At 42.0% G+C, this 16,879-nt stretch overlaps 1 protein-coding gene across 3 annotated transcripts in view; it reads left to right on the top strand.

Moving 5' to 3' along the window:
• Window positions 1-16,879, top strand: part of PID1 (phosphotyrosine interaction domain containing 1) — a 223,990-nt gene that overhangs the window by 81,260 nt on the left and 125,851 nt on the right. For all 3 annotated transcript variants that reach the window (XM_060193731.1, XM_060193732.1, XM_060193733.1), the window contains exon 2: window positions 12,265-12,411. In XM_060193731.1, the coding sequence (XP_060049714.1) occupies window positions 12,265-12,411 (147 nt within the window). The remainder of the gene's footprint in view (window positions 1-12,264; window positions 12,412-16,879) is intronic.

The raw sequence follows: 16,879 nt of genomic DNA, 5'->3' as shown, positions 1-16,879 counted from the left end.
ATACTCTGATTGTTCTTCATTCATGGCTCATGGTCTTATGGGAGTGTTCCACTTTTTTAAAATAGATTTTCTAATTTATTTATTTACTAATGGATGGATTGGGGGAGAGAGAGAGAGAGAGAGAGAGAGAGAGAGAGAGAGAAGGATATTATCATTCATGTACAGGCCATGCCAGATCAAACTGCTTGAGATTCCACATGGTAATTTCACTATTTATTCTATTATTTCTGTAGAACATAATCCTACAGAAAAAGCCTCAGGCATGAAAGAAGCAAGTCAGATGATGTAAATCACTCCAGGTTAAGGACAGGGCTCTAATAATATCAGCTCATGGGCATAAAAGTATAGTAAATTAACTAATTATTTAAAATAAACTAAAAAGCCAAATTGTATTGATTCTGTGTAAGCTTTAACATGAGCTGCTTGTAATAAAACAGCAGAAGGACACAGATGAAATGGACCCAGCTATGGCATTCATTGATGCCCAGGACAGGGGAGGAACACGAGGAAGTCTTTAGAGAACTGCTCAGGGCTGGTGCTCTGCTCAGAGCTGCCCTAGCACTGACCTTTCTCCAAAGTGATGAATGCAGGTACAGAGTGGAGAGTCAAAATAATGAAAAGGGGGGCTGGGTGGTGGCTCACCAAGTTAAACGAACAAAGTATGAAGTGCAAGGACCTGCCCAAGAATCCAGTTTCAAGCCCCCAGTTCCCCATCTGCAGGGGGGGGGGGGGTGTCACTTCACCTGGTCACTTCAAGCTGGTCTGCAGTTGTCTTTCTCTCCCTCTTTCTAGCTTCCCCTTCTGTCTAAACTTTTCTCTGTCCTAGGGGGAGAGAAAGAGGGAAAGACAGAGGGGAGGAGAGAAAGCCCTGCAGACTTGCTTCACTGCTTGTGCAGTGACTCCCCTGCAGATGGGGAGCCAGGGGCTCGAACCGGGATCCTTAGGCCGGTACTTGCGCTTTGCGCCACCTGTGTGCGCTTAACCCGCTGAGCTACCGCCTGACTCCTCTTCAGTGGCTGTTTTTATCTGTCTGTCTGTCTGTCTGTCTGTCTGTCTGTCTGTCTGTATGTCTGTCTGTCTATCTGTCTATCTATCTTTCTATCATTTATCTATCTTTTCTTCCCTTTTATAATAGAGACAGAGATTTTAAAAAAGAAGAAGGGAAGGGGAGGAGAAAGACAGACACCTGGAGCAGTGCTCATGAAGCTTTCCACCTGCGGGCAGAAACTGAGGGCTTGAAACTGGGTAGTGTCTATCTACCAGGTGGGCCACCACATGGCCTTTAGGACCTAAAGAAAGCCTGAGTGACCTGAGAGTTAACACTTCAAGTAGGGACGGAGGGCACAATTCAATCCACAAGAAAAAAAAAAAAAAGGTGTTCACCAAGTAGGCTCTCTCTGGTCACAAGTTCATCTAAACACAGACTCACTATACAGTCAGTGTTGTTTTATTTTCACTGTGTCTGAGCCCCAAATAATGTCAAACGCATCAGTACTAGCCACCCAAGTAAGCGGGTAGGAGATGACCTGGAATTTTCTGAATTTGATTCCAGGCCAAACAATCACAGAGGCACCAAAGGTTCAGTGAGCTGTAGGGCTGTCACATCTACCTTGTGGTTAGTCGCTTGTTTTCCCAGACATCTTAAAGGTAAACTGCACCTGACACTTGTCAGCTTTCATTATCAGCTTATGTCTTACCTGCTCTGACCTCCTTGGATTCAACCACAATAAAGAAGACATCTCTTAAACCTTAGTACTTGTTTTTCCATCCGCTCCCTCCATTATCCTTCTATACACTGAGTCAGGGACTTTCCTGGGTATCATGGTGTCGAAAGAGACAGGCAATCTTCCTGTATTCATGGAACTGAATAGCAACGGGAGAAGTTTAGTCCTGCATGACGCACAAAGTCCCTTCTCAGGGGCCGGGTCCTGGTTAAGCACACACAGTACTAAGCACAAAGACCCTTGAAAGGATCATGGTTCGAGCCCCTGGATGAACCCTACCTATAGTGGGGAAGCTTCCCAAGCGGGTGAAGCAGGTTCTCCCCTCCCCCATTCTTTTTTTCTTCCAGGGTTATTGCTGTGGCTTGGTGCCTGTACTCTGAATCCACTGTTCCTGGAGGTCATCATTTTTCCATGTTGTTATTCTTTCTGTTATTATTGTTGTTGTTGCTACTGTTGTTGTTATTGGGTAGGAAAGAGAGAAATGGAGAGAGGAGGGGAAGACAGAGATGGGGAGAGAAAGATAGACACCTACAGACCTGCTTCATTGCTTATAAAGTGACCCTCGCCACAGGTGGGATCCTTGTGCAGCTCCTGTGCTTTGCACTATGTGTTCTTAACCCAGTGTGCTACTGCCTGCTCTCCCCCCATAACTCCCCCTCCTCTATCAATTTCTTTGTCATATCCAATAAAATGAAAAAAAAAATGGCCGTCAAGAGTGGTGGATTCATAGTGCCAGCACCTAGCCCTAGCGATAGCCTTCGAAGCAAAAAGTAAATAAATTAATTAATAAAATAAAATACAATAAAAACCATTCTGCACTCCTATATCAGTCACAACTTGCTACAAAAGCCTCAGCTGTGGCGTATGCAGTGCCAGAGATCAAAGCTGGGGCTTCATGCCTCGAGGGCCTGGGCTCTCCCACTGGGCTATCTCCCAGCTTTGTTGGCATTTTGAAAACAGCGGACAGTACAAATGAGTGAAAAGAAAGAGAGCCAAGGAGGGAGGAAGTAATGAAACGCAATTCAGCAACCTGGATAGGTGCCGTTAGAGCGTTTGTGTGCTGGCTTCCAGATAGTTTTGAAACAGTTGTCGGAATTTAAATGGAAGGCAATGGGCCAGGAGAAGAAGGGTGGTAGTCTGTCTGCACGTCCTGTGTGTACACATGCCGGTTCCTCTGGCAGGTTCTGACGTCATCACTGCGGAAATGGCACATGATGTGAGTGACTCTTTGTCTCCTGACCTCGAATGCCTGAGAACCAGTCTTCTCTGGGTTCTTTTTCAGAATATTTTGGGAAGGTAAATGAGATAATATTGTAAGGTGCTTCCCTCTTCATGAGATGTGTATTCTCTCTCTCTCTCTCTCTCTCTCTCTCTCTCTCTCTCAGAGACATAAATTTTCATGGCAATTATTTGTCCTGTTTTATGAATCATATACCTAGACTCATGTTTAAACTTTGAATTTTTATACTGTTTTTTAATCTTTTAAATTATTTATTATTGAATAGACAGGGGAAATGGGAGAGAGCTATCTGTTGGACCTCCAGCCCAGGTCCTCCTCCACCATCCTGGACCGGGACCTGAAAGCACCCCCCCTGCCCAAGTCCTTTACTCTGGTGCAATACATCAAACCCAGTCCAGGTTCTACTTTGTATTTATTTCCCTTTCTATTCTTATTCCTCAACTTCTGCCTATGAGCGAAATCATTCAATATCCGTCCTTCTCTTTCTGGCTTATCTCATTTAACATGATTCCTTCAAGCTCCATCCGAGATGAGGTGAAGAAGGCAACTTTGTCATTCTTAATAGCTGAGTAATATTCCATTGTGCATATAGACCACAGCTTTCTCAGCCACTCACGTATTGTTGGACATCTATGTTGCTTCCAGCTTCTTTTACTTGTGTTTTTTTTCCTTCTTCTTCCAAATTTGTAATGTTTTGGGGTGTTATTTTCTTTTCTGTTTCTCTTTATTTCCCCGGGACACCAAATATACATATGTATTAGGATATTTGAAGCTGTCCCTCAGTTCATTATTATATTTTGCCTTAGTCTACTTCATTATGAAGTTTCTATTGTTTTGCCTTAATAGTTCATTTTTTTTCCTGTCATAAAATCTGTTTTCAGTGGGATTCAGCATACTTTTTACCCTATGGCATTGCATTATTTATCTTTAGAAGTTATGTTTGGATCCTTTTTTTTCATTATTTCTACTTTTGGGATATAGAAGACACACTTTTAATGAAATGTCTTTTTTTTTTCACTTGGCTTACTTAATAATTTGATAGGCAGAGAGAAGTTGAGAAGGAGGGGGGATAGAGAAGGAGAGAGAGAGACAGACACCTGCAGACCTGCTTCATCATTTGTGACACTTTCCCCCTGCAGGTGGGGACTGAGCTTTGAACCTGGGTCCTTGTGCATGGAGACATATGCACTTAACTGGGTGTGCTACTGCCTGGCCCATGAGCCCTCTCATTATAATGCCTGAATCAGTTGTGAGCAGGTTTTGATTCATCAACTGGCTGTTTCATTGTGAGTTCTATTTTTCTGCCTTTCTTGTATGACTAGTGGATTTTTTTTTTTTTTTTTTTTTTGCCTCTAGGGTTATCACTGGGGCTCAGCAGTGCCTGCACTATGAATCCACTGCTCCTGGAAGCTATTTTTTTCCCCTTTTGTTGCCCTTGTTGTTCATCATTGTTATTGTTGTTGCTGTTGCTATCATTGTTGTTGGGTAGGACAGAGAGAAATGGAAGAAAGGAGGGGAAGACAGAGAGGGGGAGAGAAAGACATCTGCAGACCTGCTTCACAGCTTGTCAAGTGACCCCCCGACCCCCCCCCCCCCCCCCCCCGTGCAGGTCAGGAGCCGGGGACTTGAACTGGGATCCTCATGCAGGTCCTTGCATTTTGTGCCATGTGCGCTTAGCCTGCTGCACTACAGCCTGGCCCCATGATTTTTGATTGGCTGCTAGATGTGTCAATTTTGCTTTGCTGGTTGCTGGCTATTTTCATAGCCCTATATCTGATCTTTTTTAAATTTTTTTTTATTTTGGAGGAACTTACTTTCAGGCATTTTGGTGTAATTCTGTTGAATCACTTTAAAGCACTGAGATTCTTTTGTATCTTCTCTTCAAGATCTGCAGTTAGGGGCCAGGTGGCACAGCTGCAGTGCTAACTCCACAGGGATTCCTCTCTGATGTTGGTGTTGAGTCTTTTGTTGATTGTTCCCTGCCACTCAGACTAGACCTTGAATGCTTTGCCTAGCTCCATAGAGGACTCCATGAGTTTCCCCAAGTCTGCTTGGTTGGAACATTCTACCTGCTGATCCCAGAGGAGCTCCAGTGCTCTGTGCTCTACTCATTGGTCATTTCCTTGTCTTAGTTGGTGTCCTTTCATGCAAACCCTGACTGAATCTCATGGGAATGTCTGAGAGAATCCTCTGTCTCTATAGGTCACGCCTCTGGTTTTGACATCCAACTTCTCATCTCTGTTCCCTTCTCTCAGGGAGTCTTCTGGATCCTGTGTGTGTCTTTCATCCCCCACTCCCCCTGCAAACTCTCTGGGCACTTGGAAAGCTTATGTTACTAGTTTTATATCTTTCAGAAATCATTGTTCTTCTTTGTCTGATATCTTTTGTCTTACATATGGCAGTTTCATACTATTTCCCTGGTTTATTCGATTGTTTTAAGTGGCTGTGTTAATTTGGTGCTTGTTGCTTTGTCTTGATTGAAGCAGAACTCAGAAGTATTGATCTTTAGCAATCTAATTATATTCCATGCAGTAAGAAACACCATGAGGTGTATATGGGAATCGTTTGCTTAGAGAAAAATAGAATCTCTAAATATTCAGCCTGTGTCCTCTGGGCTCACACTGGCCTATTTATATCATTCTTTCCTCTCTGTTATTCACACAGTCTCTTTTAGTTGAAAGAAAAAAATTATTTTTTGTCATTGATGGGGCTTTACAATTTTGATCTGACCTGTTTTTTTCAGACAGACACAGGGGGAGAGGGAAAGATATCATTGCACCAATCCTTCCTCCAAAAACTATGGAGACCTGGCTTGAACCTAGGTCTGTGCTTGCCAAAGCAAACATTGTCCAGGTGAGCTGTCTTGCAGACACTCCCTCACACACACTCTCTTAGTTACACTTTCATGCTTTACGTTTGGGTCTGAGTGAACTCAGCTGTGATTAGATTGTTGTTGTTGTTGTTGTCATGAGCAGGTAGGTGAGATTTTGGTTCTGTGTTCCAACTATTTGTCATTTCAAATCAGTGGTTGCAAATTGAAATGTTTCTAAGGGTCAAAGAAGTCAACTACTGGAGAGCAATTGCTAAGGCAGGAACGGCTATAGAAGTAGTCACTGGTATTTAGTATGGAAGGAAAAGCTGATGCTGAAGAAAGAGGAGTTCCTGTGTGTTGCAGCAGAAAACGCCCCAGGAAGGGAAAGGCAGCCGCCAAGACCAGCTGGAGCTGATTGTTGACACGAGGGAATGCAAGATGCTTTCCCAGATCTTCAGATCTTTCCAGAGAAGTGGAAATGCAAAATTTAATCTTTATGTATCTTGAATCCGAATTCCAGCTTTCATCCTAAAGTAACTTGACAATCAGACAAAACACAGGGATGGGTTGGACATTCCTTTGGGTGGGCAGCTTGCGGCCTCTGTCATCACAGAATAGTTTGCTGATGGAGAGACAGTTAATTTGGACGTTGGTAGAAACTACTATGCTAAGGTGAGCACGTATGTGCGCACACGTGTGTCAGATCAGGAGCAAAAATAGACAGATTGCATAGACATCGAAGTCTGTGCATGAGACTCACATATATGCTCTCCTGGGGGAGCCTTTTGCACGCCTGGGGGGCCATCTGCATCCTCTGTGGGTGTGGGGTTATTAATGTCCCCCTCCCACAGCAGCCCTTGAGAGAATCTGATGTGCAAAAGCAATGCTTTCACAATTAAAACTGCAGGAATAAGCAGGGGTGTGTGAACAGGAGCATTTTCAGCTTGTTTAAAAATAGCTCTTACCTTGATAGATACAGAAAGCCTTTCAGTTGATGAGTGTCTGTATGGCAGCCTTTGAAATGAAGCGGGAGTTTTTTGGTTTTTTTTTTTTAATAAGGTAATTACTAGGTTAATTTGCAGTGAAAATGCCAATGCCAGCCAGCTTGGTGTAGGTTTCTCTTTTCCTTGAATCACCAGATCAGTATGAGTAACATGAAAAGTTGGTACTTGACAGCCAGTCGTGTGACTTTGTTCAGACCTGCTAGACAGGGAAGTTATCTGATCCCATTTTACTTTTCAGAATATCAAAAGCAAACTCACAAAACTGATTGCATTAAACCACTTAAATGAAAGCTGAATTCAGCTCCATAAAATATTCTTGTGCTCACTCATATAATTATTGTAAATCACATGCAAATTATTTCCTGCTTATTTAGCAGAAACACTTTCTTGCTTTTGTGAAAATGCTCCAGTAACTATTAAAAGAAGAAATCTAAAGTATTTATATTAAAATGACAAATGAACGATCTTATTAAAGGTCCCAAATGAGTCACAGGAAATTTCTTTTCTCACATTTGGGATTTGAATATACCTTTTTAAAAATAAACGGTATAAAGTGAGTGCAAAATGGGGTTTCTTTATTTCTCACAACTCCCTAAAGTAATAAAATGAAGGGTGACTATGAAGTAAGAGTCCGGGACCTACTCACTTTTTTGTACACTTGTACAAATTAATTTTTGTTTGGGGGGTACTGAAAACTTCAGTAGCTTGAGTCATCCTCTTCCCTTGTTCCCCCTGAATGTTTTTATATAAAAAAGGCAATTTTCAATAGTTCTGAAGCCTGATCAGGGCATTTCAGAGACGGTAATTTGCAAGTTATAACTGACCATTGTAGTCAAGTCCAGTGCAAATGCAGAGATGGACCAAGGATCAAAATGTTAGTGTCTCCTTTCTGGATTTGAAGATAGTGTTACTGCTACATTACAGGTGAAGAAGAAAAAAAAAAACAAAAAAAAAAAAACGAGGAAGCTGGCTTTGCTTTCCAAAGATTGTTTATACTTTGGATGCAAAATCAATACAAAGGTGAGATAGACCTGATTTGAATTGGTAAAATATGTAAATCCTCGCCTGCTAAACTGTCAGAGATTAATGTCTGAATAGGAGGAGGAAGCACCAACTTAGAATTATACAGGGCATGGTGATTACCCCTCCTCTGCATAATGGAGCTTGATTTAGAGACTCTATTTTAGGATCCCACATACAACACCGAATGCAGAAAGTCCAGCTTTGTTTAGTTTGTCAGGCACAGTGCCCTAATTTTCTACAACACTGTTCACTTCCATTCTCTAAGAATGAATAACACATTTTTTTTTTAAATCAGACTCTGTGCATCTTTCATTTAGAAGTGTGGCTTTTCCAGGCTCTTCTGTTGGATTTCTCTTTTGTTATCTTTTTTAAATATTTATTTATTTATTCCCTTTTGTTGCCCTTGTTTCTATTGTTGTAGTTATTATTGTTGCTGTTATTGATGTCGTCGTTGTTGGATAGGACAGAGAGAAATGGAGAGAGGAGGGGAAGACAAAAAGGAGGAGAGAAAGACACACACCTGCAGACCTGCTTCACTGCTTGTGAAGCCACTCCCCTGCGGGTGGGGAGCCTAGGACTGAACCGGGAACCGGGATTCTTCCACCAGTCCTTGCGCTTTGTGCCACATGCGCTTAACCCACCTCGCTACCGCCCGACTCCCTTTTGTCATCTTTTTATGAGTTACTAGATTATGTTATTATATGTTGTAGCATCTTTATTGCACTTGCTTTTTTCCATTTAGAGAACAGATGATCCTATCATTTTGACACGACATCACGGAGCATTTTAAAGTCCACAGATGAAAACACAGAGGTTTGGGAAGTACAAGGCCATGCGGTTTTGACAGCTAGTTATGATCTTCACCCAGCTTCTGGGTCTTTGCTACTCAGCCAAAGCTCTTGCTTTTGGAGCTGAATGTCACTGAAGGCACAGTGTTTAGTGATCTCTTGTGACTTGGGGTGCAGCTCCTTTTGGCATTAGCTCAGAGGGCTTTCCTTAGACAGGAGTAACTCACTCAGTGATGACAATACCTTCTTCACAGTATCATTTGGGCCTTTATCCTTGAGGCTCAGCTGGTGTAAGTAACTAATTGCCCAGTTCACCTTCTTTTTGAAAATAGCTTTGCTATTTATTTCTGCAGTTCAGTATTTATGAAGTTCATTAAATTTTTTAGCTGGTGGTGTCTTTTCTTTTTCTTTATTTTTTTTTGAAGATTTTTTAAAAAAATCATTTAATTAAAATTTTTAATTTTTTTAAAGATTTTTAAAAAATAATTTATTTATTTATTTTCCCTTTTGTTGCCCTTGTTGTTTTTCATTGCTGTTGTAGTTATTATTGTTGTTGTTATTGATGTTGTTGTTGTTGGATAGGACAGAGAGAAATGGAGAGAGGAAGGGAAGACAGAGAGGGGGAGACAAAGACAGACACCTGCAGACCTGCTTCACTGCCTGTGAAGCGACTCCCCTGCAGTTGGGGATCCTGGGGGCTTGAACTGGGATCCTTATGCTGGTCCTTGTGCTTTGTGCCACATGTGCTTAACCCGCTGCGCTACTGCCCTGCTCCCCTTTTTCTTTATTTTTTTTTTAAGAAAAGTATTTTATATACTTTAATGAGAAAGATGCAGAGAAAGACACACACACACAACAGAGTGATGCATAGTTTTGGCTTATGGTGGTGCTGGGGATTGAACCTGGGACCATAAAGCCTCAGGCATGAAAGTTTCCTTTTATGATTTTTTTTATTATCATCTCTATTTATTTGATAGAGACAGCCAGAAATCGAGAGGAAGGGGGCTATAGAGAGAGACAGTAAGAGACACCTGTAGCACTACATCACCACTTGTGAAGCTTCCCCCTGCAGCTGGAAACTGGGGACTTGAACCAAGTTCTTTGCGCATGGTAACATGTGCACTCTACCTGGTGTGCCACTGGCCGCCCTCCCAATAGTCTTTTTGTATAAACAGTATGCTGTCTTCTCACCCTGTCATTTTATTTTCACAGATGATTTTTACATCAAAAGGTAATTTTGGAGGCTGGGCAGTGGTGTACCTGGTTAAGTGCACATAGTACAAAGTACAAGGTCCCACACCAGGATCCTTGTTTGAGCCCCCACCTCCCTTCCTGCTGTGGGACCACTTCACAAAAGGCAAAGCAGGTCTGCAGGTGTCTCTCTTTCTTGCTCCATTTTTTTTTTTTAATCTCCCCCTCCTTTCTCAATTTCTTTCTGTCCTAGCCAATAAAATGGTAAAAAAAAAAAAAAAAAAAATGGCCACCAGGAGCAGTGGATTTGCGGTGCTGGCACTGAGTCCCAGCAATAGCCCTGGAGGGAGGGGGAAAGTAATTAGTACTGATGAGACTCTTCCAGTTGCAATAACTGGATACCTACCTCAAGCCTACGTCAGCATAACAGATGGTATTGGTTCTTCTTGCTAAATTCATGGGTAAATCTAAGCCAGACCAGCTCAGAATGTAGGGGATCAGTAATGTTCACTTTTTCCTTTTATAGCCCTTCTCGTCTTTCTGTGGGCTTCTTCTCAGACTGCCCTTGATCAGTGTGAAGATCACTGGCAACTCCAGACTCATGTCCCCCATACCTAGCAAGGAACATTTAGGTCTTGCTGACTCCTCACTCACCTGGGGCCCACATAGTGTGAATATCTCCTCTGTTCACACACGTGTTGGTCAATTGGACTTATATACACAAGATCACACATTAAGCTCCTACGAATTTCAAGATGGCAGTTTCAACCTCAAGTAGTATTTCAAACATGGAACCCAGCAGAGCATGGAGCACTAATCAGCATTATATAAAATTTTAGGGTGTATGTTCATGAAGCCAGTGTGTGTGTGTATGTGTGTGTGTACACACATGTGCATGAATACATCTACTATTTTATATAATGCTGATTAGGAAGGACTGTCTCATTAGGTTTCATTTGCCTAGGCTTCTTGAGAAGATGCGGAAGCAAGACTTGTGGATTCTTTGGGTAGGTTTAGCGTGCTGAGATGATCCGAAGTACTTGAGTCTTTGCTTTCTTTAATGAGAGAAAACTGCTGAGTCTGAATCAAAGTTAGCAAGTGAGTAAGGGGCTAGATCTGTCTTTAAACTAGGAGTGGACCCATGAATCATGTGTGGGCTCACAGGGTCAGGTGAGGACTTGGAGTTTTTCTTATTTTTTTTTTAATTTTTTATTTATAAAAAGGAAACATTGACAAAACCATAGGATAAGAGGGGTACAGCTTCACACAGTTCCCACCACCATAACTCTGTATACCATCCCCTCCCCTGATAGCTTTCCTATTCTTTAACCCTCTGGGAGTATGGACCCAAGGTCATTATGGGATGCAGAAGGTGGAAGGTCTGGCTTCTGTAATTGCTTCCCCACTGAACATGGGTGTTGACAGGTCGATCCATACTCTTAGCCTGTCTCTCTCTTTCCCTAGTGGGGCAGGGCTCTGGGGAAACAGAGCTCCAGGACACATTGGTGGGGTTGTCTGTCCAGGGAATTCTGGTCAGCATCATGCTAGCATCTGGAACCTGGTGGTTGAAAAGAGAGTTAACATACAAAGCCAAACAAATTGTTGACCAATCATGGACCTAAGGATTGGAATAGTGCAAATGAAGAGTTGGGGGTGGGGGAGGTCTTGGAGTTTTTCTATGGGGAGAGGGGAGGCTTGGGAGAATGATAGCAGAGGGGTGGCATTCCATAATATTTTAGAAGGATCTTTAGCTGCTCTGGCAATATAGGGACAGGGCAGCTTTGAATCTGATATAAGCAGCTCCATCAAAGATGTTTTACCCTGTTATCTTACAATCTTATTAAATCACTAATAAAATTTAAAAAATAAATTAAAAAACTAAACTTGGTATAAGCTAGTGATGGTTTAATATGGTTGGATTCTGGGGATATTTCAAAACTAGTCCTGACAGGAGTTGCATATAGTCTGAGTAATCATCTAGAGTCTGCTTAGTATATAGCAGATAAAATATTTCATGGGGGAGAGATTAATTTCTTATAGTTTTGAGGCATGGCAGAAATGAAGAAGGCAGAGGACAGAAGTCTTGAATTCTCCACCATTAGCTTGCCTTTTCTCATTATCTCTAGGTCTTCCTGCAAATAGTTGCTATTAACATTCTCTTCCAAACATCTTGCTTATATTTCTCCTGGGTTATTTCTCTAGGATTTCACTTAGTCATCTCTCCTTGGAAGAACTCAGAGCACAGTACTGGGTAATTGTCCTCATGTCATGTTTTCATGGTGTCTGCATTGGAGTTGACTGTCTCCCCGCGTTCCATTTCAGTGATGTCCTGACAAATGTTTTCTCTCTCCTTTACCACCTATTTATTATCTCCCTTCTGTAAAACAGCTTCTAAGACAAAGGTCTTGCTACTGAATTTGATGGATCGTCATGCCAGGTGTCATTGCCAGTGATTTAACTCTGTGTTCTTTTTGCTTTCCAGCACTTTCAGACCATGCTAAAGTCTAAACTGAATGTTCTAACACTGAAAAAGGAGCCTCTCCCAGCCGTGATCTTCCATGAGCCAGAGGCCATTGAGCTGTGCACCACCACACCCCTGATGAAGACCAGGACCCACAGTGGCTGCAAGGTATGTGGTCTGTCCACCAGGGGACACTCTAGGTGACACAGACATAGGTTGTATGGTCTTCAGACATTTGTGTCTCCGTGGTAATGTTCTTAAAGAATGAAACTACTGGGGGCCAGGCAGCAGTGCACCCTGTGAAAGGCACATGGTACCATGCAGAATACACACAGGACCTGGGTTGGAGCCCCAGATCCCTACCTGTGTGTGTGTGTGGGGGGGGGGGGCATTACTAGCTGTGAAGCATGTCTGCAGGTGTCTATTTCTCTCTCTCTCTCTCCCCTCCCCCTCTCAATTTCTCTGTGTCATATATATATATATATACACATATATTAAAGGGGGGAAAAAAGGCCATCAAAAGCAGTGGATTTGTAGTGCTGGTATGGAGCTGAATGAAACTACCCAATAACTAACAAAACAAGCTCATTGACTGTTGTAGGCTAAATAGTCATTTGGCTTAATCTTTATTTTATCAATCTCGATACCTCGATACCTTTTGCGGTTTCTACTAAGGGTGTAGTTTTAGAATAGGTGAATAAAAGATTGGGTTTTGGGAAAGTCATGGCCTTTTTGCATAGAGAAAATGTAGAAAAAAAATATGTCATGACTTTTCTGCCTACCCAGTAGTATTGTTTGTAAGCTTAGGCAGTGTTTTTCCCAAGAAAAAGTTCTGTCTTTTATGATAATCCTCCTCTTTGCATTTGCAGTTGGAATGAAAAGCATCTTAAATAATAACAGCAAAACAAAAGGTTTCCCACCAGCTTTACTTGCCTGTCCTTGGGGGAAGTAATTTTACATTTTTATTCTGCTTCAGCTCTCAAAGTTTATCCTCACACTCCTACCTCAGAACTCATTAACAGACTTTTTTTTTTCCACTCATGGAAAACAGTGCCAACATGGAGCGAAACCAGAAATGAAATGTATAGTTTCTGTATGCTGTCTTTGCCTTCTTCAGATTACTTGTAGATCTGGAAATGGATGTAGAAGTAACAAGAAAATTATGTCATGTGTATATACTTTGCCCTCAGATATTTGTTTTGAGTAGTGAAAGTAAAATAAGGGATAGGGAAGATTAAAAAAGAAAAGAAAATCACATTTGCTTATGAATTTCTTTCATAACTGACAGATGCCCTCCTTTCCTGACTGATGTCCAGGTTAGGGAAACAGAGATCTACTGACTCATTTTACCATGATGTTCCACCCTTTCCTAGTTCTTATGTAGCTGTGGTCAGCCAGGGGCCTGCAGCAGTCCTGAGTCTGCATCCATCCACTCATTCTGTAGAGACCCTCTAGGGTCTTAGGGACACAGGGAAAGACTCTCCAGTGCTTTTTTTTTTTTTTTTTTTTTTGTGGCATCTGGTGGAAGGAGGTGAAACTTCAAGCAAACAAGCATTGTCTGGTGAAAAAGCAAGTCTGTCTGGCACCTGTAGAAGAATCTTTCAGGTAGAAAGAACAGGGTGTCCTAATTCTCTGAGATGGAAGTGGTCCTGACATGTTCTAGCAAGGCCAGCAGTGGCCAGTCTACCTGGGACACCAAGGTATGTGTGAAGAGTGGTGGTGGTGGTGGTGTCTGGATCTGGAGAAGCTTGTCACTGTGGTAGGACGTGAGGGCGATCTGGCTGCAACATCTGTCACCCCACTGATCACCAGGGTTGATCTGGAGAAGCTTGTCACTGTGGCAATGACTTGACATTGCATTGTGGTTACTATGGGAACCCACCTGAGGGACTTGAACAAGTAATTTCTGCCATCCCATGTTGTTTATTTTTTTCTTTATTTTTTTTTATTACTTTAATGTTAGTTTCCAAAATGAGAAGATTTCAAGGGGCATTGTTTCACTCTTGCATATGTATGTCAGCTCACTGAACCCACCAGTAAAGTTATTGTGCCACTGTGACCACCGTAATCCTCATAAAATTCAAGAGATGGGGACTGAGGAGATAGCTCATTGGGACAGTGTGCTGCCTTGCTTGTGTGCGTGACGTAGGATTGAGCCTAACCCCCACCAAATTGAGGGAAGCTTTGGTGTCATGATCTCTCTATCACTCTCTCTGTCTCTCTCTCTCAATCAGTGTCTTTTTTAAAAAGTCTAAGCGACAGTTGAGTTACTGTTATTGTTTTACAAATTCATTTGCTTTAATCATCTGTATTCCAGACATGAGTGAAGTCATCTGGTAGTGGACTTTCACCTCATCACGTATTTCACTTTGTACTCATTTCCAATTCCATGCATTTTGTCCTGAATGACAGAATGTCGTCTTTCTAAATTGTGGAGTAGTAGTCCACAGAGTTTGTACCTACCCTGCCCCTGGGACTCCTTTATCTAGTTATCTACTGATGTGCATTTAGGTTGCTTCCATAGTCCAGCTGTTGTGAATAGTGCAGTTATGAGCACAAAGCTATGTATATCCTTTTAACTTAGTGCTTCCATGTCCTTTGGATCTATGTCTGTGAGTTAGATTACTGGATCTTAAGGTATTTATATTTTATGTATTTATTTCAGACAGCCACAGAAATTGAGAGAGGAGAGGAAAATATAAAGGCAGAGAGAAAGAGAGACACCTGCAGCACTGCTTCACCACTTATAAAGCCTCCCCCCTCCAGATAGGGATTGGGAATTGGACCCTGGTCCTTGCACATTGTGACAGCTGTAATCTACATGGTACGCCACCACCCAGTCCCTCTCTTACTGCTTTTCATAGGGGCTGAGACAGCTTGCATTCCCATAAGCAGTCCACCAGAGCTCCCTTTTTCTCCACTTTCTCATCCACACTTGTCATTCCCAATCTTTTTTATATGGGCCATTGTCACAGGTGTGAGGTGGTGGCTCATTATAGTTAGAAAGTAATTTTTAAATAGTAAATTTGCTAAGGTAAAATCCCAGCTTCTGATGAGAGAGTAGATTCACAGAATTGACTTTGAGCCCCCGTATGTGATGCCTGGGTAAACAGATGTTGAAAAAGAGAATTGTAGGGAGTCAGGCGGTAGTGCAGTGGGTTACGTGCACATGGCGCAAAGTGCAAGGACCAGTGTAAGGATCCTGGTTAGAGCCCCTGGCTCCCCACCTGCAGGGGAGTCACTTCACAAGTGGTGAATTAGGTCTGTAGGTGTCTGTCTTTCTCTCCCCCTCTCTGTCTTCCTCTCCTCTCTCCATTTCTCTCTGTCCTATCCAACAATGACAACATCAATAACAACAATAATAAATACAATAATAAAACAACAAAGGCAACAAAAGGGAATAAATAAATATAAAAAAAAGAAAAAGAGAATTATAAAGATACTCAAATTTACAAGTGACATAGGGGACTCGAGACTCCTCTCTCCTTCTCTCACCCTCACTCACCCTCTCTCACCCTCTCTCTGAGAATGGTAAAAAAAAAAACCGTGTCTGATGAGAGTGCTGGAATCATGCAGGCACAAAGTTCTGGTGAAAATCCCTGGCAGTAAATCTTCACCATTGTCATCACTGTCAAGAAAGAAAAGGAAAAACAAAGACAGACAGACAGACAGACAGACAGGAAGAAAGAAAGAGAGAAAGAAAGAAAGAAAGAAGGAAAGAAAGAAAGAAAGAAAGAAAGAAAGAAAGAAAGAAAGAAAAAGAAAGAAAATTAAATGAGATCAAATTGTGTTATGTATACTTCGGAGATTTCTTAAATGGTTTCGAATATTGTTCTGAATGGAGAAAATACTCCCTCAAAGGCAATCTAAAGTCGGCAGGGGCAGTATTAGCAGGAGCGTTCTGTTTGATTAAGTCTGCAGAGTACAGACAAGTGGGATGGAAATATAATGCAAGTGTAGAATGAAAACATCTGCCCACCCTGGTCTGGCTAAAGAACAAATAGCTAGTAGACCAGCAGGTAAGCATCTGCATGAAAATGAAGAGAGAGAGATGGAAAGAAAGAGAGTGATAAGAGAGACACAGAGAGATTTGCTAGGAGAATAAAAGCCGCCTTTTCTCTGAAAAGAAGCATCCTCAGAGTAGCTTTGCTTCTTTGTCCTGTCTCAGGTCACATTCATTCGTTTTGCTTGTCAAAGGATGCCCCATACAATCTAAGGAATTCAGAAGAGTTTGCCAGACTGAGTGAGGGGTATGCTGGCGTTAGTTTCTTGGGCTAGTTAGAAGAAAATCAGCGAGGATGTTAGCTGAACCAGAGCACTTTGGCATTCACATCCAAGGTGAAAAACGCATTCCAGCAGACCACAAACATTTATGAGCCCTCCATCCTTAGAAATTCTCAAGAGGTGATTCAGACACAAATAATCATAGCTGGGCCCGGGGATCTGCACCAGAGCCTCAGAGGTATGTTTCTAGCTATACCATTCTCTAATGCCTAATTCAAGTTTTGCCCTCTGGTACATGTGTCCATATTTCCATTTCTACAGCAAGGGGAACTTTAATTCTCAGGGAGCAAGCCACTTTTGGGTTCAGAGTTATATTATTTCCTTTCAAAAATCAGTTTGATTTTTGAGACTT

This window comes from Erinaceus europaeus, chromosome 7 (assembly GCF_950295315.1).
Source record: "Erinaceus europaeus chromosome 7, mEriEur2.1, whole genome shotgun sequence".
NCBI classification, from domain to species: domain Eukaryota; kingdom Metazoa; phylum Chordata; class Mammalia; order Eulipotyphla; family Erinaceidae; genus Erinaceus; species Erinaceus europaeus.
The sequence above is the reverse complement of the archived record's forward strand: the minus strand, read 5'-3'. Positions and strand labels throughout refer to the sequence as shown.